At 43.4% G+C, this 24,946-nt stretch overlaps 2 protein-coding genes across 6 annotated transcripts in view; both read right to left on the reverse strand.

The window, feature by feature from the left end:
* Positions 1-316: 316 nt before the first annotated feature.
* On the reverse strand, positions 317-4,745 carry LOC145239239 (uncharacterized). Its single transcript, XM_080102537.1, has 8 exons — positions 3,556-4,745; positions 3,218-3,392; positions 2,979-3,144; positions 2,802-2,921; positions 2,591-2,732; positions 1,508-2,529; positions 1,378-1,408; positions 317-941 (listed from the first exon to the last, which is right to left on the reverse strand). The coding sequence occupies exons 1-8, from the start codon at positions 4,634-4,636 to the stop codon at positions 832-834; spliced, it is 2,847 nt and encodes a 948-aa protein (XP_079958663.1). The 5' UTR covers positions 4,637-4,745; the 3' UTR covers positions 317-831.
* A 1,341-nt stretch (positions 4,746-6,086) lies between these two features.
* LOC145239170 (uncharacterized) overlaps positions 6,087-24,946 on the reverse strand; it is a 53,898-nt gene continuing 35,038 nt past the window's right edge. For 3 of the 5 annotated variants that reach the window (XM_080102458.1, XM_080102455.1, XM_080102460.1), the window contains 8 exons: positions 24,076-24,451; positions 22,991-23,128; positions 22,253-22,398; positions 16,994-17,071; positions 7,955-8,105; positions 7,575-7,847; positions 7,336-7,464; positions 6,087-7,214 (listed from right to left, as the gene is read on the reverse strand). In XM_080102458.1, coding sequence (XP_079958584.1) covers positions 7,050-7,214; positions 7,336-7,464; positions 7,575-7,847; positions 7,955-8,105; positions 16,994-17,071; positions 22,253-22,398; positions 22,991-23,128; positions 24,076-24,451 — 1,456 coding nt within the window. In that variant the 3' untranslated portion in view covers positions 6,087-7,049. The remainder of the gene's footprint in view (positions 7,215-7,335; positions 7,465-7,574; positions 7,848-7,954; positions 8,106-16,993; positions 17,072-22,252; positions 22,399-22,990; positions 23,129-24,075; positions 24,452-24,946) is intronic. The other 2 variants (XM_080102459.1, XM_080102456.1) reach the window with 1 other exon arrangement.

The following is a 24,946-nucleotide window of genomic DNA, read 5'->3' on the forward strand; positions in this document are numbered from 1 at the left end:
GTCTGGTAACCCTTGTCCAGGGGTCGGCAACTCCTGGCACGCGACGTAACTAACAAGAAAAACGTTGGAAGCCCTTGGTCTACATCAGGGGTTGGCAACCTTTTTTGCCTGCGGAACGGTTTTGAACCGGAAATTTATTCACGGCATTTGCAAAAATAGAAAATATTTTGCAATAAACGCAAAAAAATATTTATGCAGGGGCAAAATATTTCAAAGCATTTAACTTGAAAAAGTATAGGGCCCGGTATAACTAACTCGCCGCGGCCCGGCGGTTGCCGACCACTGCTCTACATACTGCGAAACCAACCATTCGATGCAAAATATAATTTAGTGTATTTGTTCACTACTGAATATGACGTTTGTAAATAAATGCTCTAATTTAGCAAAACAAATATAATTACGGCTATAAAGTGTGCAAAAGCGACAGATACGAAACACAGTGATTTGGGGATTGCTGTTGGAACAAAAAAAAACACGTCTTGTAATAAGCACATAAAACATTGGAAGATTCTATTGGAAGAAAATGACATTCAATGTTTAGACAACAAGACAATTGTTTGTTGCTTAGTGAACATGTCCTAGTCTGGTCTGTTGATGTTGCCCATGGTATGCGTGTTTTTGGAACCTGTTTTGTAATTTCATCTGCAACTGTTTAAACTTATTTTTCTTGCAGGTAACTAAAACAACTAAATGCTACACTGTTAAGGCAACCCAATAAGTCAATGTAGTCAGCGTTAACAATGGTTCCTGAGATGTGTGAACAGTTGTGACACTAAAAATACAGTTTTGCTATTCGAAAAAAACAGGTCGTTAAGCTGTATCTACATTTTTTTAGCTTAGAACTCTTGTTTCGTCCGCGGCATTGTAAAGAACATTGGAAACTTCGTTCAATTGATCAGCAGTTAATTGGAGAACGCTCGTCAATTTGTCATCTTTGTCACCTAAATCAAATTAATGTTTAGCTTTACACAAAAATGGAAATCTTCTGCAAGGTAAAAAGTTTTTTTTAGCAATAACAGGTATTTAAAAACAATCAGCCAATTCAGGGTCATATTTCAAATGTATAAAACGGTAAGGCGTAAAGACGCACTTGAGTGTAACCAGGATTAAGTATTCAAGAAAGGCAACTAAGACGAAACCACTATCATTTTGCCAGCTTTCTTTTCCAGTTGGTAAACAAACACCCCCGTGTGAGCCAACCGTTAAGAGTAATGTTTGGTTTCAAACAGGCTATCATTCGAAACGAACCGTTGGGGGAAACAATGGTGTAAAATAACACACCGTTCTGTCGAGCACCACTTATTGACATAACTGCCCGCCGAAACTCGATAACGTTATATGTTGGCTGGGTGTTAGATTAGTAAACGACACACTTACCACTGGTTGATGATCCGTCCCTTTGGTTGCCCTATACAAAATAAAATTTATGTAGATTTTAAGCTAAGCATACAAAAACAATTGCAGTTTGGTTGGCTTTAAGTCCAACCGTACCCGAACACTAACTTACTTTGCAAGGAACCATGTCACACTGGTCGGTCTGATAATCGCTGCTTTCCCTTCTAGTGGAGTTTTCCAATAGTTGCATGGCTGCAGGTGAAGCCTTACTACTGAAGGACGATCGACCATGCGAACCTAGCGCTGGTGGCAATGGTAGAAAACTCTCTGTGCTAACAGCATCTGAACGAGGACTGTGCATTGTGTCTTTGAAATCAGTTTTAGGTGTATCCCGGTCGTAATTTCGTCGATAACGACTGGGTTCCGATTTCAGCTTGCTGTCCATCTTTCTCTGTGCATAACGTTCACCGGCATCACCATACGTGGAGGTTAATTTGTATTCATTCTTCCGTTTATCAATGGGACTGTTTAACAACAGTCTTTTAGCGTTGCTAAGGACCTCATTGCTTCTCTTGTATTCTTGTTTAAGCAGATCACCAGCGGATGTTAGAAAATCCTTTTCGTGCAAAAAATCGGGCCTGTACAAAGCAGTAGTGGCACTTCCATTTCCATCCGTAGTTTCGGAAGGTGTGCTCAGGCTGTACACACGAATAGGGTCAGATGAACTGGACGGGACTTTCTGCCTAAGCTTTTCCCATTGACTTGGGCGCCTGGCATGAGCTTTGCTAACGGACTCGGCTTCGCAAGCTCTGCTGACAAAATCGTGAAACTTATCATCGAATTTGGAATACCTGATTGGTGAAACATAAGGCCTTGCTGATTCCCGGTTGTAGTAAGGTTTGCTGGAATGAGATACTTGTGGCGGAATCCTATCTAAACCTAAGGCGGATACCCTGCCTGGCTGGTTGACAATCTCAGGACGGCCTATTTGCTCCTGTAGACCCTTTGATACATATCTAACTTCGTTGCATGGTGTTGGATCTTTACGATTTTGTGTTTGGGTACTCGAAACCAATTGACTGGACTTGTAAGATCTTGTGTGTGATGGTCCCATTGTTCCATGTTTTCCCTGAGGTTCAACGGTTTGCCCTGGATCCACAATAGAAGTGCTGGTGGTATGGCGCCTAGATGAATCTGTGTGAAAAATTAAAAATGTTAATTATGTGGTAAAATATGACATTTTGATGTGCTGTACCAGTCATTTGGGAGGACAGAGATGTTGTATCATGAGATGAAGATCCCATGTCCGAAGTGTCCATTCTGGAAATACCCAACACTTTTAGGTTGTCACTCCAATCCTCTGGGAGTCCCATTGTTTCCAGCTCAAGAATAATTTCCTTAAAAGTCACATCAAAACCATTGGATGTTTCATGTAAACCTTTTTGGCAAATAAAAAAAAATCATACCTTGAATGTTGGTCTTTGAATGGGTGATGTGGCCCAACACTTTGATATTAGGATGTGGAAAGAATGAGGTAGCTCAGGTCCCAAAGGAAGTCTTTCATTTTTTTGCAGCATGTCCAAAATCTGTTGTGCACATTAAGTTTAAAGTGTTGTGCAACAAAGATCAAATTATTAACTAACCTCAGAAGTGGACAAGCCATTTGCTGGGTCACTACATGTGTGACATTGCCATAACAATACTGCATATGCAAAGACATCAATTTTTCCAGTGAGTTGTACAGGAAAACTTGTCAATTCCGGAGCAAGGTATGCCAGAGAATTATGATGGGACAAACCGGCACTTAACCTATATTTAAAAGCATGGTTTATGTAAGTAATACTGGATATTAACATCAGTAGCAAAAAAGTAGAAAAAGTACCTGATTTTTGAAAATCCGAAATCAGTAACCTTGGCTCTGCCAAAAGTGTCAATTAAAACATTGGATGGGCGTAGGTTAAGATGCAAAACTGGAGGCTTTTGGTTATGCAAGTATGCCATACCAATGGCAACATCTCTGGAGATGCTAAAGAATTGACCAGGAGACAATCTGCCACCTGTTTTGCACTTACATGTTAAATCATAACAACAACACACCACTTATTTTTAGGTGATGTGTAATGATCAACATTTGTCAATAAAATAATTACCAAAACTTGAGCAGCATTATACACAAAACTAGATACAATCTAAATGTCTTCAATATCATAACAAAATTACCTGAACTTTCCAATGTCATCAGTAAAGTTTTTCCATGAACCAATTCCAGTACAATCAGTGGTTCCATTGAAGACAAGCAGACACCAAGAATTTTGACAATATTTCTATGTTGGAGGTGGATGAGTAAACCAGCTTCAGCAGACAGATAACTGCAGTCAGATGATGTCATCATACCTAGCTTGGAAATTTTTTTGACAGCAACTTGTTTTCCATTAAAGGTTCCAGAATAAACAGTAGCAAGGTGGCCCTCTCCAATAACATTGGTATTGTAATACACAACATCACTCAGGGACAATTCCGGAGATTTTATAATGTTGTCCTTGCCTCTCTTTACAAGCTTTAACTCAGTTTGCAGTCGCAAGACTTTGTGCTTATACTTGTCTCTTTCGGAATGCAGTTTCTTAATTACAGACTCCTGAGTATTACGTTTTCGAAATGTGGAATGGTAGGCTTGAACATTAGGCAACTCATTCTCCATATTACTTGCATCATATAGTGGCTTGGAGTTCTTTTGAATGTTTACTCGAATCACAGAGTTAGGATGCATTGGGTTGTGAATGGAGTGTTGTAAATCTCCTGCCATCATAGGGTGGTCACTTTTTTGAGAATTTGTAAGATGTGCTTTCTCCATTGGATTGTTAGCTTCAGACTTTGCAAAGGAGCGATTAAGTGTTTCTTGATTAACTTTCAGTTGATTAATTTGTTGTTGTAAGTCAGCACACATTCTTTTAGCATCCAGCAAAGCATTGGTCTCATGTGGCTTAGAATAGGTTAGTTCAAAGGGTTGATTTTCATCATTTGACTTGGATCTAGAAGAACTAGATTCGCTTGTGGTTGTTGACTGATAAATTTCAACTGCAGACTTCATATCTCTTTCATGGTGACTGGGGTGAACCTGTTCTTTAGCAGCTTTGGACTTTGTTAACTTGGTAGTCCTCTTTCTACCTGAAGGTTTAACTGAAAAGCCTTCCATTTTGCCAACAACAGAGCGACGCTGTGAAGCCATAGTGGGCCTTAAAAATCCAGCTGATCGACTATGTTGGTTCACACCAGAGGACATTTTCTTCAACTTCTGAGGCATTTTAGTGCCCACTGCCCACAATCTACAGCATCATTTTGTCAAAACAACTGATAGAGCTTAGGAACGACAATAAATTAAAACCTGTTAAAACATACACTATAGTCTAAAATAAACCCGTTATATAATATCAAAACAATTTTTTCAGACGTTCCAATAATCCAATTACAACTACAAATTGCTTGCTTTCCAAGTTTCGAGTTTTGACACATATTTGTATACAAGATATATTTGCTTCGGCTTTGCAATCTATTGTTACGATCATAATAGTAAAGAACAGGATAAGTTTCGCAAACACCCACACCAAATAAGGAAAAAATGCTCTAACATCTTTTCCGACTTTTTAAGACCCTTGAGTTGGACTTCCATGTGTTACGTTGTTTACAATTTGAAAATTTGCCGTCACAATACCTTCACACGCTTGAGCGGTTTTGAAATGCCAGTGGACGCAATAATATTTTTTTCCGTGAAGCAATGATATTACACAATGATACTGTTGCAAATCATCATTGAGTAAAGTTTAGTTTTTTTTGCTGGAGGTCTAATTTTTTTTCACGGGGTTCGAACCCAGGACACTCCCGGGGACGAATCCCGATCAAGGTTTTTTTTTATGTATGTAGGCTACATGGGTCAGGCCCGCCAGACCATTCGGCCAAGTTCCTGTCCTGGAGGTCTAAAATTGTTTGAAATTACATGTGCTGAAACAAACTTGTGGTAAAGTTCGCCAACAAGATCCCGACACTAGAGAGCCACAAAGAGCCATAAATCTGCTGGGCGTGGGCTCTTATCTTCGCCAACTGGGCAGTGCTTTACGAAATATTATCTAAGCATTTGCTTCGTCCTTTAAACTAAATAATTCTGGATTAAATACCAGAAGACAAGTTTGAAGGGAGGAGTAGGCCTACATGAAGCAAATGAGGCTAATTATTCTGCTGTAAATTAAGTTTTGGCCAGTTGTCTGTTAGCATGCCACCGATAGTGCCTACACAGCAAATAACCGGAAGGGCAAGAATAGTTTAAACTTTAAAGTGGCTCTCACACCTAATTGTTGGCGGTATTTGTGCGTGTCGTGCAAGTTGGGCACGGACACTCGATGACGATTTGAACCAAAACTAAGTGTTTCCGCGATCTCTCAAAACTTTATTTTGGTGCCACTAAAAGGCAACACAGGCGAGGCCAAGCGTAATGGAAGTAATTTTAAGCACGCGAGTGTCTTCCGCAAGGACGGTTATTTCCAACATGTTTTGCACGCAAAATATCACTCCGGCAATTTTTTACCCATTTTTAGAGAGTATATACTGTAATACGCAAATCATTAAAGATCCATTTTTTGATACTGTTATTTATTGTTACTTTGGACTTACAATTTGAGATAAAACCTAATGCTTTCTTGGTGTCACTTTGAAAGTAAACAAACCTAACTCAACTTAAACCTAAATGATAACTCAGATAGTGAACTATTCCGCTATTTTATTGTTTTGGCGTTTAAGGCAAAAAAGAGATAAGCGATCAAGTGAAGGAACGCGTCATTATATTAATAAGAAAGTAACAAGAAAAACATGATGAGGATGCGACTCAATCAGTCGCTGAAAGGAGCGTGATCATAACATTTGCCATACAATGGCAGTTTTGTGAGACAGGGATGACGACGTATAAGAACAAATCATAAAAATTAGCGCAAAAGTACAATACGATGCAAGACGCGTCATGATTGCGTCACAACTGCAAAACTGCCAGGTTTTTAGGAAGACTAGGTTATGTATTTTAAGTATTTGATGGAGCCGTGCATTTAAATGCGTCGGCGCTACAGATTTTGTCACGTTGCAAAAAAGGATATGGTGGTGGGTTTTCGTCATAATGTTTTCAATGGAAAGTTACAAGTGTACCTCGCTTGTCGGTCGCTAGGGAGAGCGCTGGAGGGCGCTTAATGCACGGTGCGATTGTCACAGTCATGGTGGGCGAAGAACAACACAAAGAACACAAGCGCGTGAATTCGAGAAAAATCGTCGGGCAAAATGCCAAGGCACTCATTTGTGTTGCGAGTCGAGCGGGTTCAGAAATCGCAAACGGGCGCCGATTTAGGCCAAGCCCGGGCGCCACACAGGTCTCTCGTCGTCATGGGCTCTTTGCTATCGGAATGGCTTGATTGCGAGTCTTGGCCAATCGCTTAACACTGCTGAAAGGGCGATCGTGGGACCGCGTTTGTGAAGAGAGAGTGGCGAAGGGCGGTGACTCGTGCGTGTGTATGTGGGAACTTTCCGAGTCCAGCTCGGCGCTCGTCCTGCGCTCTAGCGCCTCGCGTGCCTCAGTCCACATCCGTTTGAGCACCACTGCCACCTTGCGGCAAAGGGGAGTCGCCATGACTCTCTTGTGTATTGGGGAGGGAACAATAGCAGCTTGCAGGGGCCGCGGCACTTCACTCTTCTTCGAGCATTCGGTCAAGCTTGCTCTGCCAGTCCGTGGGTAGACTCTCACGCAGACATTGCATCTGCTCCTGGCCCAACTTGCTCTTGTCAAGCAGTTCGCGTTGCTCCATGATCAGAGCGGACTTCATTTTGATGTAGTGCTCGTAATCGGCAAACTGTAAACAATAAGTCACATTTAAAATCACGTAAATAGATTAAAGAACTAAGCCATTTCGAGTTTTGAATTAATTGAAATATTAATACATTATGTGCATTTTGAACGTGCGTGAAATTTACCTGTTCGTGGTTAAAGTAGCGAGCGAGAATTTCGGAGACGGTTTTCTGGCGTCTGTCGATGTTTTCTTTCAGCTGTTTCGCTTCGACGTGTTGTTCGGTGAGCTTCTTTCGTTTCTCACAAAGCTGTTCCTGTTTAAAGAAAAAGAGGTTAGATACTATCACAAATACGGTTACAATAACCAAGTTACAATACATATAAGGTTAACACTAATTGGTGCCTAATAGAAATGAATGCTTACCATTTCCTGCTTTTCGGCGTCCTTTGGCATCATTTGAATGGCGTTTTCGACACGTGCAAGACGAGCAGAGAGCGAGAGAAGGAGATTGATAATTCGGTCGACGTCCATGACGAAGCTGTTGTACTTCTCCAGCTCGCGGGAGGTACACACTTGTGTGGTGAGGTCGAAAACTTGTTTGCCAAGACACTCGTTTTCACGCATCTCGACTTCTAGAAGATCTTTCATGCTGTGGAGGTCGTCGAGTTTTTGTTTGATGCTCAGGACGAGTTCCATCTGATAAAAAAGATTCAAGTTAATTTTGAACCGATATATAATAGATTTCAACTTGTTTACTGTATTGATTTTTATTTTGTTATTTAAAATATGGTTTTGAAATTCACCTTTTTTCTGTTTATTTCCTCCTGATCCTCATCGGGTACAAATTCACCTCCAGCCATTTTTTCTTTCACCATGCTGAGGATTTTTCCTTTCGAAGCCGAAGTCTTGTAGTAGGTAGACGAAGCGGGCAAGCTCTCATGGCTGATGTCAGTCCTGTGTGAATAAAATAAAACACATTTAATACGGGAAGCCACGTAAACCAGGCCAAGAATTCGCAGTCGCACGAGAGGCCGTCGTGCATTTTGCCTCTCCGCGTTCTGGACCAAGGCATGCAGTATGAGATTCCTAGCTTTAAATAACGTGGTCTGGCAACCATCCCGGTGTGTAAGCAATCGACCAAGTCGCCACTCAGTCGGCTTAGCGCAGGAAAAGGTTGCCAGCAGGACGTGACACGCGACAAAGCGCAGTGTAGGAAGTGATAAAGCAGCAACCGCCACGTCACAGGGCGTCATGGCAAAATACTCGCGCCACTGTGCATCGACACCGGATGATGAAAGGGCAATACAAACATGTTTTGGTGCAATCAACAAATTGATTAGTGTATTTGGCAAATTTAAAATGCCGCAAGTGCGCGTGTTTCCGTCGTATGACCCCTAGTTTCCTTTCCAAGTTATATTAATGCCGTCTAGCCGGTCGGTTCGGAAACGCAATAAGCCATTCAACCGCCGCAGTATGCAAACACTCGCTATGCAAAGCTCCTCCAGGCGAAAGTCAAAACAACGGAACCGAACACGAACTAATTTTTCAGCCCTAGGCGCATTGAACGCGAACCGTAACAGGGGCAGGTTGTACCTCTGCTCTGACAAACAATGAACAGCAAAATTCACGCTGCTGGCGAATATTTCTTGCAGGTCACGTGAGTACAGGTTATACAGTCAAGTTTTGGGGGCGTGTCAGCGAGGGAAAACATAAGCGCGGGCGCATTCCTTTGCGATATCGCATGCAAAGGGCAGAGCGCTCCGGTCGCGGTCGACCTGGTTCGGTGGGGGAAGGTTGTTTACGCGTTGCATGTCGGAGCCTCGCACGCAGGGCCAAGTGTTTCCGACTAAGAGGCTTCAATTCAATTCATGTCATTAGAGAAACTTGTAAAGGCTAATCGCTGCACGGCGACCTATTCGCGGAAGCTACAAGTCCAAATGCTTGGGAAGCCACTTGTGTTCGATGACTGCTCATAACGCGCTAATCATCTACGATCGTGACGTCATACACGTCAAAGCAGATCGCGTGCCGAGGCTAGAACATTCCCAAACAGTGTGTTAATCCGCGATCACGCGAGCGGACTTTTTGTGGCAACAAAGGTGGTGATTTAGGTTTCGGACCGTTGGCGTGCATTGATGTAAGTGCGATATGATGCGGCAAATAAGATAGAGCTGTCAAACACGCATCACAACATTCCACGCACATTTCGTGGCGAACAACTGCACGCAACACTATAAATACACCGAAATTGTCTGAAATACCTTACGACCACACAGATGTAACTACACGATATTACATTGATCAAGTGTTGCAATAACTTGAAATGGGCATTCAGGCATCGTTCTCTTACAAACGACTCGTTGACATACATAAGAGGGCAATTCGCAACGCTTCGATTAAAATCTAAACAAAGCGCGGCAGTTCTGACATGAGGTGGCGTTCGACATACGAAATCACTTAACAGTGCGTGGGTCGCGTGCAGCGAGTTCGAGTGTTGAGCTCGATAAATATCAACAAGCATTCCGCGAGCGGGGGCCGGGAGAGCACGCACGCGAGATCCTTAATCGCTCCACTTATCAGGGGAGATCAAATCGCGCCAAGCGACTAATTGCGAATGCTCACTGATCATTGAAAGTGCTAGCCAGTGCCGAGTACGTTAAATGTTGGATCGAAACCCGCCCTCGCTCAGGCGCAAGTGGATAATTACATGCGTTCAACGTTACGCAAGCGTCACCAGGCAAATTTTGTCACGTAACTTCAAGTTCGCTTTAGCACACGTACGACATGATTGCCGCTTTAAGATCCTTCCGCGCAATTTCGACCCAACCCGCAGTTTTGACATTTGCTGAAATTCCAGTGAACGTCCCTAACGACGTCAGAGCGCCCATAACTTGAGCCCGGAATGGGTTCGCACCAAAGAGAATGGGCTAAACCCGTTCGATTTGCAACGTAACCTGACCTTAAGCATTACGGCGAAAGTGCCGTGTGCAAACTCTTGCGCAACGCGCACACCGAAAATAAGGACCATTGAAAGACTGAATATCCAGAAATGTACCTTTTCTTTGGAATTCGTCGAGTAGGCTTGATTGGCAACGGTGAAGTTGGTGGCGAAACATTTCCGTTCGCATTTGTCCAGCAAATATAAACGACGCGGGCTGTACGAGGAGCCATTGTACGAGTTTTGATTGCAGCTTTTCAAAATCAGCAAATACAGGCAACAAAAGGACCTATTTACTTATTTTCACGTCTATAAACCACAAGAGATACAAAAGTTGAGACTCAATATCCATACAAGTAAACCTTTACAACTGTCTGCAAGTTCGTACATCTATATCTCACTTATATGCTTGAGACTATCGCACACCTTCGTGAGAAGAGAGCAAGTGCCGAGTCACGCCAAGGTGGGAAGCATTTAAACTGCGCGAGAGGGTCTGAGAAAAAGGCAAATCCAGAACGAGAGTCGATCGTTGCCCGGGGCAAAGCGATTCGGCGTCTCGGGAAACTGGAACGACCCGGTCGTATCAAGAACATGGCGTTCCTCCAGGAATATTTCAAACATATCGAAACGACGGCACACGTCAGTCACTGTCTCTTGGCGACCACCAAAACAAGATTTTGACCTCAGACCAGCGGCAATCAGGCGAACGGGTAGTAATATGAAGGGTTGTCAACAAGTTTCCAGGTGCACTCGGGGTTCCCGTAGCGAAGTAATTAGCTGCTATTTATGGAACAAATGCTTGACCGAAAGCGACAATTAGGGACGGGTTGGTACGACGCTGGGGCAACCGGTGGCTAACATATTGAATAATGACGCAAAACAGCGGGCGTCAACAAGTTCGTCGTATCAGATTCTATTTCTACGCGCGGTGAATCAAATTTAAACCGCACCCAATTGGAGTTGTCAGATCGCAGTTTAATTTAATGCAAAAGTTTTTTGTGACGTAACGTGATTCACACATGTAGGAGGAATTGACAAAAGCGTTACGCACATATATGCTATATTTTGACCGCACATTATCCTACCTAGCTTGTTTCAACAGATCGAAAATGGTCACTATTACTTTACTGTCACTATAGCAGATATATTCTCATGACTCACAATTGTGAAAAACCACTAAACTGAGCAAACATTAAAATTGCTCTTTAGGTATGAAACAGCATTGAAAACAAGACGCTTGGGTGATCCGGGAATCCATTATCAGGCACTAGAGTTCCCCGCAAAAGCCGCTGCGTGCGTTGGACAATAAAGTGGGGGACACGGCGACTTATCGCTAAACTGACTACGAGATAACTTTCTCCGCAGCACTTGGCAGCCCGTAATTTCTGACTCAACGCGCAGTAATCCACCGTAGCCGTTCACGAAACGTTGGGTAAGGTGGGTTCGAGCTGGTGATTAAACCACCCGCTGCACGCGATGCTTCCAGGGACCGCTGTTTGCTTATGGTCCGCCTCGCACGCTAAGCGTCTTCACCGTAACAAAAACAAGGGTGCCGGACTAAGTCGACCGAGGAGACTTGGGGTCTCGGGAGCTCGGGTGGTGAAAGGAAGCATGGAAAGGGTAAACCCTTGGGTTGAACTCTGTCCATGTAAACGTGAAGTTGCCAGGGATATCGACCGAGCAGCGACATCAGCCCACGGCGTTGTTGTAGGAATTAAAGAACAACATGCGGGGATGATCTGCATGTATGACATTCTATGCGGTGCGGTACGCGGTCTTCCATAAGCTTGTCGTAGGAATTTTTAAGAGGTTCGGTACTTGATCCAAACAAGAGATTAGAAATTCGTCAGTTTAAACATTCAAAACAGTAGCCAAAAACGATAAAACGTTTTTCTTCAGAATAGATAAACCATTTCTAACGTCCCACACGTAAACACTTGTTTATCTCGCGAGTTTGGTGCCGTGAAGTAGAAAACAAAAACAATACGCGCTAAGGAACCAGTTGTTTGCCAAGTTTGCAGCTGAGCGGAAATGTAAATCTGACCAGCGAAGAGATAGGACAATCCGGTCTCGAAGACAAAGTGCGGTAATTAGCCTTTCACCAGCCACAATGAATTTGCACCAGCGGTCAAAAAGCTCGCTGTGGGTAGCTTTTTAGCACGCGGGCCTTAATGGACGCGCTAAAATGTCTCCAGTCGCGTAGATTGCTTGTGGACGCAACACACAGCGTGATGTTGACGAAACATGGACGCACAAACACCAGCACGCTTCTATTGTGTTTTGACGTCGCGATTGCAACGGAAAGCGATGACAGCTTACAATGCCCGTCACTGCTGGTAATCAAGGTTACACAGGATGCTCGCTCAATAGGTGAATCAGGTGGAAATGTGGCGAAGTTCGCGTGACCGTGAAATGGAAGTACAAGACCCGAAACAAATTCCCTACATGCGTCACTCGCAAAAATAAGGGTTGAAGATTTTCAACAATTTAAAAAAATAGGTATCTTTAAACCAGTGGTTCCAAACCAGGGAAGAATATACATTTTTACATGTGGTTTGTAAATAGACACTTAGGATCTCTGAGAATATAACCTGTGAAGTTGATAAAAGACCCAATTTTAAATGATCTTTGTATGGTTAAACATGTACTATGTAGTATATTAGGGAGGAGTGGAAATGTATTAAGTTGTTAAGGGAGGAATTCGTCGAAAAAGGTTGGCACCAATGTTTTAAACTATTTTATTAATGCAACAACTATACCATTGCCAGACGGGGACCCGTAAAAACGAACAGGCGTGTTACGTCATTAGCACACGAGCAAATTACTGCATGACACGAAGCGATTTAGAAGCCATCATCGGTCGGTGGATCGTCTGAAGCGCAGCATCGGGCTTTGTGCTGTCAACGCATATCGCTTGCCGTTTACAAGATACGGGATTAGACGAACCAGGAGCAAGAGACGTGGATCACATCAAAAGCTTCGCGCTAACATGAGTTGATCGGTGACGTCAAGGTCGCGACACGACTTGTAAACATAAGCGACTGTTGCATGTGAAGAGAACTTGGAAAGCGATTAGAGTAGCGCTGAACTGACTTTAAGCCGGATTGATTCGACGAGGCATCATTGCTGCAAACTTGATGGAAAGCTATCGATGGTATAAGCTTGGGAAATTGGGTTACTGGGAACTGACGAGGTTCGTCGAACTTTGACACGAATCTTAGTTTGTCGTAAATCAATATTTTGATGTGCCTTTGAATGGACGTGGTGGTATTGATACCTGAAGATCTAACAATAGGCAACGTTTGCTTGGAACGAAGAATTTGGTCAATAAGTTTCAAAACAAGAGAAACCAAGCATCACATACAGTTTCACCGATAACCGCGTTTAACTCGGCCAGGTCACTTAATGGGGTGGGACGATTAAGCAAACACGACGAATCGGAATCACAATAGCAAGCGCGGCGCCATGGTTGGAAGAACTGATGACGTTTGCAGGTGATGTTTGTTGTGTGATCGGGTTATTCACTGGCCTAAGAGCCGTTGTTTTTACTGTCGTGTTCAAAATACCAACATGTTATCGAAAATCTCAGCACGCGATGCTATTTTGCCGCGCGCTGTGACGACGACCCCGTGACGTCACAACGGATGTGAGTACCTCCCAAAAGGCAACGATGACTGTCCGTAGTGTGATTCTGGCCACTTAAGAGCCGTGAACGCGGAACGCCCCATGCTTGAAGCTCAACGATGCTTGTGGCGACTATTTTGGTAGTTCGAGTCCATTGTGATGCCCCTACTCGACAATCCAGCGTTGGGAGGTGGCAAAAAAGTCAAGAGGGCGACCGCGAAATGCAATAACCGCTGCAGGTGTGGGAGAATCACCCAATGTTTGATATTCCGTGTTGAGCACGTGATTCAAATCTTAAGGGTGGTCTCAAGTGATAGCAAGGAGCTTGTCTAGGTTGAAACATCAGTCAACGCAAAGACAACACTGTTTCAGGGGGTCCGAAGTATTCGATAGATTTCCAAGTAATGAAATGTTGCTAAATGCCATTAGTACATGTAAATTGAGTAGCCGCTGATAGGTAGGGAGTGCCCGCGATTCAATCGTGCGCAACAGCAAACAGTTACTGTCGATTTTCATCGAAATGTGAAAAATCCCTCATTACTTGGTAACAATATCGAAAACAAGCACATAAAAACAACACTCCCCGCAGGCAGAAAACTCTTATACCATCGACGCCAATCAACGAGTGGCTCAAAGATAGGATCGTGACGTCATCAAGTGGATGTAACACACATAAACGAAGGTAAATGCTTGTGCGATTACGCAGCCTCGCGTTACATGTTACTGAATCACACATTTTTGGCATATCGCGCCACCATAGTATCATCAACGCCCGCAACGATCGCATTACGACATGCCATGCATAAAAGCGACATTTGAGTCAATCCGCAAAAACCGACGTGCCCTCACCCTGCAGGTGACGTCACTTCGGTGTTGACAAACGCGATTTAGTGCAGGCGGGGCAGGATTAAGGCGATGCGACGGGAATAGGAACAAGGAAAGCGTGCCAAGTAATCGGGTAATCGCCTTATCGCGACATTGCTACGCCCTATGTTGCTGTTACCATAGGCGGGAGATCGTCAACCGTAAATAGCAGAACACGATGTTTCGATACTGTAGCATTTACCGCATCATCACGCGCCATGCGTTTGCTTGTGTGAAAGGGTTAGACATACAAAATGCACTAACGATAACATAACCACGAAAGGCTTGTTTATAACGGGCGTGATATGTTCTCAAACCTGCTGGATGCCGGCATTGTTCTTTATCGGTATTCTAGGTGACACGGCAACCTGACTTGTGAGGTAATAAAGATGCTTGCCATCACGATAACCGCATTAAAGTTCAGGATAAAACTTGGCGAAGGAGAGGCATGTAACTGACGTCACAAGTGCAAGGAGCTTAAACGGGAGAATACCGCATTTTAAAAAAAAGTTCTGCAAAATCCGTGCATCGATTATCTTCAACTCCGGAATTCGGATTTCATATCGTATCACCAGGGTAACCATTATCGCCAAGCACACGAAAGAGCAGCCCTTCAATGATTAGAGTCAACAACCGGTTTGTAAAGGACAAGCCTTAAGGGCCTGAAGAGGGGAAGCAGGGAGATGAAATGCTTTAACATTTGCACGTGCGTCACCCATCACCAACACTGCTTAATCACAAACCACAAAAACTAGTATTTACCAACTATGAACGCGCGTACTAGGTGCTATTTTTCCCGACCGTTTTCTCGCTCCTGGCGCATTCCCCCACATAATTGGTTAAGCCGATACACGAAAACACCCTGGTTAAAAGCGAGCAACTCAAAATTGATGCGAAAGCTGTCGGGTTTCGAACGCATGTCATTATCCATAACAAACAGTTGCTGCGCGAAATCATCATGTTTAATGTTTTGAGCAGATTAGCGTCTCGGCGTTCAGTTTCTCCGACGGCTTGCAAATATTGTGTGAGAACCGATACAGGAGAAAAAGTCTTACTTTCACTCGCACCGAGACGCTATTATGAAGTTTGCAACTCGAAACGTTGTGAAAACCAACTAAATTTCGAAGAAACAACATCTGCTAGCATGATTGATATAAGCAAATAATACCCACATTAAAAACTGGCGTATCACGAAGCGACAACATGCAAAAGGCATCGGGTATACAACGCGCATTGCTCTGATGAAAATTAAGCTGCTTTACATCACTTAACGCAGCGAGTGGTCTGATCGGCAAAACATTACAACACGACGGTTACTATACAAGTCTCCATCACGAATACAAGCAATGGAAAGGTGGATTCCCGTGTTTTTGCCTAAATCACGATATTTTCGCGGAAAGTCCCTTTTTCCCGGTGGAGAAAGAACATGTAATGAAGTAATGCGAAAACATGACTTGCATGTACGCAAGAAAGCGTGCAACGACAATGTTAGAAACAAAGGTGACCCCAAGACCTTTCGAACATCCAAAACCCTGCAATTAGCCAAAGGAAGTGTCCATGAAGAAGAAATGCCAGTAGTTAGACAGTATGAAGGTCAATTTTTTGCCAAATTCACACTAACATCTCAAATTCAAATTCGATTAATGAATTGACCACTTAGTCACAACTATTTCTATATCTCAACAATCGAAAAGATAAAGTAACCTTTAAGGCAAACATACGAGGTATATCGAACCTTCATTACCGCAGATGATTCCATTAAACTTACAACTTAATTTGGAGCACGAAACGTGTGCAAAACTGAACGTGAGTAGTTCATATTGCTTGTAAATTGAAGTAACGGTTAAATTATTATCTACATATTGAACCTTTCCTTCGTGTGCCACGTACAAGCACCGATGCGTCAGCACGCATCCAAAAATACATTGCAACTTGTAAGTAATCAAGTGCCTTGCTCCAGGCTGCGTAATACATCGCACATTCAGGAGCCGGCATTGTATTTAAGAAAACTACGTGACGTGCTATGGCCTATAGGTTAATGTCACCTTAAAACCAATGGTGCCTTGTTGGCGGGTACACCGGGAGTCCATGCGGGCGTCGATATAAAATAACCGGGTTAGTTCAATCGCTACGTGTGTGCTTACGTCAGTCAGGGTGAATGCTGCGTGGCCGGCAGTCGCGAGTTAGGCAACGCATTCGGCTTTACGCAAGCGGCATCCAACGCAATGTCAATCAAATGCTAAGGCAAACGCAAAACTGGCGGTTGTTAGGCGAAAACATAAACCAAAAAAAACTTGTGTGATGAAATCAGGCATCATGTCAAAAAGAAAACTGCAAACCGAAACACATGGGGGTGATTAGTATGAGCTACCATACAGGCGGGCATTCGCATTCAACCGAAAGTCGGCCGATCTACCTGAACTTGCGCATATACTCGCGCGGGTCGCGGTCAATAACGAGAAGTTGTTCGCTTGGCACTGGTCGACCATTCGTACTGTCATATAAAAAAGATAGAGTTTATTTGTTGTCAGCCATTTGTGTATTGGTAAAGTAGGGATATCCCTGCATGCCAACATATGCCCAATACAGGGATTGCAAATCTTCTATATTGGGAGAAGAATAGCGCCCCTGACATTGATAATATGCACTCGTGCATTTGTCTCGACCTCAACCGGAATTGGGCACGGCACTAATGTACCTTGCTTCATCAATTGTGTATTAGTGCTATATATACACGCCCGTGCGAAGGCGCGATACATGGTCAGAGCCGATGGGATCTTTTCATAAGCATGCTCACATCTTATCAGGGGAAGTTGCATAAAGAGCAAATACACACCTAGGGTCCAAGTTTATGTCCAATGTGCAATGAAAATAGAATGATAAGACATACGGTTACATCACAGGCGTGCTGGGGTTTCACGCAAAGGCTATTTTGCTTTTTTTCTGTTTAATGACGAATGAACGGTTAGGAAAAGATTACCGATTGTTTGCAGAAGTAAAGGCGTTTTGAGTAATGAGCTACAAACTGGCGGATTTGTTTTTCTGCAATTGAGAAGGGTGTTTGTACGGAAACGGCTGTAATAACACACGTTTTTAGCTGGGTGTTTTGGGGCACATATGTTTTCCGAGTTGTTTTGAAATCGGGAGACTACAACCTTATATCACGTTCACAATGGGTTGTTTAGGTTTGTACAAGATTCGAGAACGTTCCATGAAACCGGGTTTTGATCGTGACATGCAATGTTGTATGTCTTCCGAAAAGACAACCACGGGACAGTAACGCTGCAAGGCCAAATGCGCGAAGTGATAGAGCAATCGCATGGATCTATAGTGATATGCCAGCAAATTGATTTTATCGCATTACAGCTGTACATATTAATCATTTTGCTTGTCCAGAGATAACATTAAAATATTTTATCGCAGTAGTGATGTTTCTTTTTCGTACAGACTATATCGTGCGCGAATGCACGTCTAGGGGCAATTTTTTGGCACCCGTTACTACAGACTGCACCTAATTGCCTGTTTTCGTGCAAAACCGGAACCAGTGCGCAATTAGGGCAAGGTGTTGTGGTCGAATAATGACAAATCGTGTGTCAGTGTTGGGTGGATTTACTGGCGGGCGCAGCGAAGGTTGGATTTTGAGGCAACCGCCCTCGAAGTGATCAACAAACTCCCCAAAAACGACCACGTTCCTAATTTAGCTGGAGATACTATACGAGGTCACGTGCTACCAGGGGAAGACAGATGATCTGTTTTTAGGCTTGATAACGTGCAGACGGTAAGATTTTGAAAAATGATGCGGTTTGAAGATTGAAAAGTGCAAAATAACGCTCGAGGGAAGGGGGATTTGCGATTCGTCACGTTGGTTTGTTCTGTTACATAACCTTGTTATCTGAAAAACAAGGTTGCATTTTTATCGTGAAACGTGTCGGCGAAAATATTTGCATGTCAGATTCGCATCGCAAGTGGAATGCTGTATTTTGAACAAGTAACTGGATATATTTTCGTGTATGTGCGGGCTTGGTACATTTCAATTGGACGGAAACGCTTTCCACGCGCCATGGAGTGGCTGGAACGCATAATAACACCTTACCCACGCATTATCGCTGGGGCAATACACCAGCAGCTTTATTACATCCTGTTGTCGTTAACTTAACACTTGGTGGTCGCCACCTTAAACGACGGGCGGGGATCGCGATCACCCGCAACATTCGCTGAATAGAAAGCGGTCGTGAAGTTCGCTGCCGTTTCTCTACACGTCGTGGTGTTAAACCAAGACCGCACAGTCGTATAGCGTGTCACACTGGCATTCTTCTTCACGTTTAAGAGTCAAGGGGTTCATTGTTTAGACTAGACACAAGAATTTCGACCCCAGCTCTCGGGCGCGAGTTCACGCGGGAACAATGCAAGATTAAAACTTGGGAAATAGATCTCGCCGCCGGTTCGGGGGTTATCTCATTTGCACTCGACACTTCAGGCTTAGGGGAGATTCGGACTTGCTAGGGGGAATTTGATGACGGAAATATCGGGTAACAACCGCTCTAAAGTGTTGTGATTGCAATGCACAGTGTTGTGATTGCAAAGTCTTTCCACACGGTGTGAATATACCTAAGTCTGCCTGACGTAATGCTTGTGCGCTGCTACACGGTCCAACGGGCCTGTTAGCATTGCTATAGAGTCCAAGTTTGATTTGAACACAAAGCGCAATGTGCAGTTGGCCTTCGAATGACGTCAACACGCAGTGATTTACGAATATTACAAAGTGATTCAGTGTTGTTAAAGTTGCATTAAACGCAATAGCGCTGGATAACAACGCTCAAAACAGGGAAATTTTCGCTCTTACAATCGCGTTTGCATGGCAGAAATTGCGAAGTTGGCAAATTCTCCTCATATGATATATGTTAGCAGAAACTGATGAACTGTTTGTGACACGATTAATACCACTTAACCTATAGTTACAATTTGCCGGTTACAAATTGCTAAGTATCAGCGGACTTTCCTCTAACGGACTTTGTCGAAGTGGATACAAATTATCGCATGCACATCGCACTTGACAATCGTTTTCACGCTGTAGTCCTGATACGACAATTATACGGATGTAGAAATTCGCTAGAAAATGCGATTAATATGGGAAAGCACGCTAAGCAAAATGCCTGCAATCATAGGATTTTACAAAAAATCTGTCACTTTGGACCACGGTTCACCTAATGGGTAATATGCATGTCGACAGTGGGTAAGATGACTAAGGTATTACCATACACGCTGCGGAGGCATGATAACAGGCAGGTACTGTACGCCGGGCGAAATATTTGCAAACGCTTTGGCGGCAAAAACATGGGCGCGGTGTTTTAATCATTATAATTTGCCGATTGATACAAAACGTTTTGCTGACCGCGTCGCTTTGGGCGTGTTTTATAGCCGCTAATTTGCGCTGTTCGATTTAACAGCAAGAACAAGAAAACACGTGGAAAGTATGCCGGGAATAGTACGGGATTCCTTTTCGAACGCACGGTCTTACCGCGGGGTGTGGCCGTTTTATTACTGGTCGGAAAATGCAACGTTCGCAAATTAAGGGGCGACCTCAATGTTGTTGCATGGTTTGTTTGTCATTAATAGCCCCTAACGGTAAACGCGATGCTGTGGGTTTTACCTACCGCGTGATGTTGTGTCACCAGCGGTTGAGCAATGGCCGCTTCCGGGCGCATATACAGATCAAGCACAGACAGTTTGTTATCGCACGGTTGCATCAACAAATGAAACGTACACAAACTGTCTACTGACGTATTTGTATGTTGCTACGGTCGTAGGTGTGATGTGTATGTGTAATAATTTAGGTCTGTCGAAACAAACTGCTTTCACGCAGTTAAATCGTGAAAAACATATCAAAGGGTTTGACATGGGCATAATTAAAGCAGTGGTTCCCGACCGGGTAGGACATTTTCAAACTTGAGTGGAGGAATTTACTTTGATTTTGCATGTGGTTTGTAAAAGGACAATTACGCTCTGGAAATATGACCTGTGTAGCTGATAAAAAAACAAATTTTGTTTGTTTTAGTATTTGCTATGTAGCATATTAGGGAAGAATGAATTTTTTTAAAAGATGTTAGGGGAGAAATTCGTCTAAAAAGGTTGGGAACCAGTGTTTTAACGGACAATGGGTATTTATAGATCTAGCCCTGGTTCATAGCGTATAAGGCCTTTCTATGCTGCGAAACGGTCGCATACCAAACTTGGAAAAGCCAGGGGCAAATTGTTGCGCATTTTCTATACAAGAGCCACTTTCTCTTGATCTCGGTTGCGCGGTTGGTTACGTCAAAAATCTATACACAAGTATGTAAGCAAATCCGTTAACAGGTTAGATACCCCAACCAGCCTATATAGGTGGTTCGCCCAAGCGGTTTGCATACAAATAGAAGTTTCATACCTGTTATGGTCCCAAAACAAGGCAATTATCTGGAGTAAGCTACTTTATCGGTTGAGGCAATTTAACTAACAAAATACGTTGTGTTATTTTGACGACGAAGATTTAATAGGTGCTGTAGGTTATTACACTCGACACCGCCCTGACCTTTCGTAACTGCTAAGTAGGCGATATTACGGGACATGGACCGAATCAGCACGTTCAAATTAGCATACACTGCGACAGATTAGCATAAACATTTAGCACACGTTACACTGGCTTAAACAAGTCGCGGCGTAATTAAGCACCTAGATTGGCTTCTGGTTTGGGAAAAGTTTTCACCATGTTGCGGAATTAAACGCACTCGGGTATTTTTGGATTGAGAAATTGCGTCTGTGCAGTTATTCAGCATTTTCTCTGGTTTGAGGACGAATCGCAACATAACGTATTGTACCCTTAGGCTCGGTTATATATGGATCTGTTCCAAATATACTCAAGCGTTTTCGCATGGTTTACTAGGAGGGATTACCTGGTTGGGAAATAGGAATTCGGGACTATCCATTACGGATTTTTTCAGGGATGCTGGATTAACGTGAAAACTTCACAAGTTGTTTCAAAATGTCAACAACTCGTTGCATCCTCACTGGCTCCTATCTTTAACTGACTTAGGTTTGTTTGGCTTTGGCGGCAATCGCACAGTCCAATCTGCAGCTGCACGCACAAGGATTACGGAAAAATTCTACTAACTACAGTTCTTATCACACCGGTATTTGCTATATTGATAAGGGATTCGGTGCCACGTTCATCACTGTCACACTGCGCAGTTTGCAAGTTCACTAAATGGGTTTTATGCACGCTGCATTACGTCAGCTCTTTGTGCTCGCGCGCCGGGTTTAGTGCTGTCAGTCTGGCGCACGAACGGCTCGGTTATCCGCTAATTGGATTTCCAAACAATAGGCCGAGTGGTGGAGGTCGAGACGAGATGGAAGGCTGCAGACTGGTGCAAGGAAATATCTTAATTGGATGTTGACTGAGCATTTTCGCCGCGAGTGCGGTGGAATCGTGTACGAGGACGACCGAGGGCAGATCGGTTATGACGAAAGTACCGGCGCAACCCGACACTGTAATTGGACGATAGACAGGCGACTGGCCTTTTCAGCAAGCGGATTTCGAAAGCCGGTCGTTGCATAACAGCAAACTTTTTTTTGTTGAGGGAAAAGCAATTTTCTTGCCTTGCGCAACACTGGGGTGAATGCAACGGGTAACAGCACTTACGTGATTTGCGTGGGCCGACTCTCTTCGCCCGACTTGGTGGGCTTGTTGAGACGATATCGCATTCCCTCTTGCAGGATGGCAAATGACGGCTGAGGAAGGACTCCTGTCATGTAGTCCAGGGTCTTCTTGTTATTAGTGGTGAGCATCTGTACATGTAGAAGCGAAATTGGTCAATACAAATGCAAATGATTTACCTATTATGCAGATAAGGTTAAAGAATGCCAGGATCGTAACAATAAGTTGTAATTTTGTTCTTTGCAAACCATAATGGCCGAATTTGCATGCCCTTCCCTAAAAACGTATCTAGTCGTATCAGGCACACAATTATATTCCAACACGTACCAAACACGTAAATCGGACAGCTTTTTCCGAGACAGTACAAGTCCAGACACACAGCACACAGACTCAACAAACAACCCGGAAGTCCCGAAACCATAACCCGAAAGGCGTTAATCATTTGTCAAAACGACAAAACTTGAGGAAAAATTACCAACCGCGGTAACGCTAACTAGTTTCAATAAACAGTACCAGCGCTAACGAGCAAATTAAAAACCCTTCTGTCTGGGGCATAATTGCTGCAACCTTTGCCCACCACTGCGGAGCAGAGCAAATGGTGATTAGCTTGGGACAATTAGAGCTATGTTGGCGCATCATTAGGCTCTACGTCACTATCTAGAGATCCAGTCACGAACTGGACGCGGGATCTTTAGATGTGACAGACATTGTATACAAACTGACCTGAGCAAGGCTTTTATCGACTTTCATGATATCGCGCGTCAAATCAGGATGTTCTTGCTCAAGAGAGGATGCCGGAAGCAGTGAGACATCCGGGAGGAGCGGTTCCGGCGAGATCTCTGGCGGAGGACTCGATACGATCTGTGAAGATAAAAAATCATCTTTGATCGACAATTCCTTCTCAACCTCAAATTTGAGTCATACACGACTGTGAGATTAAAGACGCAGATACAAAACATATTGACGGTGATAACATCGCTTGAAGTTGCAGGGACAAATCCGCGTAAATCCTACAGCCGGCGACGATAATGATCCGCAACAAACACCAGACCCTTTTGCACATCACCAAGGATCTTAAAGCCTCATGAAATGCTACATTTTATCTGTCCCTTTGCACTAAGGTCAAACCCCTAAGCGTTATGAAACGAAACATGGCAAATCGAAATTCCACCTCCGGCTGAGGAAGTTTGGCTGACGTATTAGGACAGACATGAAACTACGTGAGATGGTTGGGTGCTTTTTGGCGAATGGGGATTGTTTAGGTATGCAATACTGATGCTTGAATATGAGTGCAATGCTGTGTGCCCATTCATTAGAGTTTTATAAAAGCGGAGGCACATGCTATATTAAGACGGATGTATACAGCGTACGTGATGTCTCATTACTGTGAGTTTGACAAGAATTTTTAGCTGTGTGTTAACCTGCTCAACAATGATTAAAATCTAATGCCATTCCTAACAAATTTCATTGTGGAAAACAATAGGCGACTGGAGTTACCCAAAATAGAAAAAAATCCCGCGTAGATAAAAAAAATACAATCTATATTCACGTCATTTCTCAGGCATTTTCGGAATTGTGTTTGTGAGAAATTGGGCAGAATTATATCTAAATTTAGATTCAAGAAGATGCCAAATCCATTTAACTTCTAAAAAATGGATTCAAAACTTGTTTACAAACATCCGTTTACGTCATCACCGCAAAAGTGTGACAGAAATATACGGGTGCACAACATAGTTTCGAGTTTCCCTATACACACAACACTGAAATCCAGCCAAGTTAAGAATTTGAAACAACAATGCTAAACTAACCTTCGGTTCTTCTGTCTCAGGATTTTCCTTCTTCACTTCCTCCTTTGTGTTTGTCTTATCCTCCATGGTTTGCGCTGTTTCGGCTTCCTTTTGCGTTTCTAGAGCTTCCGCAACCTTTATCGGCTTAAATACGTTCTCATATGAACCTCTAACGCCGTTTACATGCACGTTTTCGTATGTAGATGGCTTAACACTGCTGTTATTATTGTCCGATTTTGGTGGTTCGGTGTCTGAATCGCCAATTAGGTATGTTTCGTCCTTGTAAGTATCAGTAAGTATTGTCTCCCTGTCCACACTCGCCTTGCAATTGGTCGGCATCACTGAGCTGGTATCATGCGGTCGCATCAACTTCTCTTGTGAAGTAGGAGACAATGCACTGTAAAGCAAGGTTCGATGTTAAGAGGAATTTTCGCCACACCGATTAGCAGTCTATATTAGGTTGATACTTGCTGCCTAATCGATAGATTAAATTGGGGCCTTTATTACGTTGGGCTTAATGTGAGACGTTCAGGCGAGTTTATGTTTATATTAAGAGCATGCAAAATAATATGGATGTACATCACGGACGCCATTTTAGTCACAGGGGTCCGTCTGCAACACTACTTCAAAACCGGAAGGCCGACGAACCGAAGAATTATGCACGGTCCTGTCGGTTCGACAATAAAAGCAGGCGGTTGACATATTTTTTTAGACAAAAGTATTTACTGGTTTAACGTTTTTTATTACACTGCATGTTTTGTACCTAGACAACGGTACAAAGCTACGCATATTTAGGAAAGCCTGTCTGTTTCAACAAGCATTTAATACTTCATTGGTAAATCCTGGTCTTCATGAAAGACAAGGATCAAACATAACTTCTGAGCAAAATCAG

Source organism: Phallusia mammillata, chromosome 7 (genome assembly GCF_965637545.1).
Source record: "Phallusia mammillata chromosome 7, kaPhaMamm4.hap1.1, whole genome shotgun sequence".
Taxonomy (NCBI): domain Eukaryota; kingdom Metazoa; phylum Chordata; class Ascidiacea; order Phlebobranchia; family Ascidiidae; genus Phallusia; species Phallusia mammillata.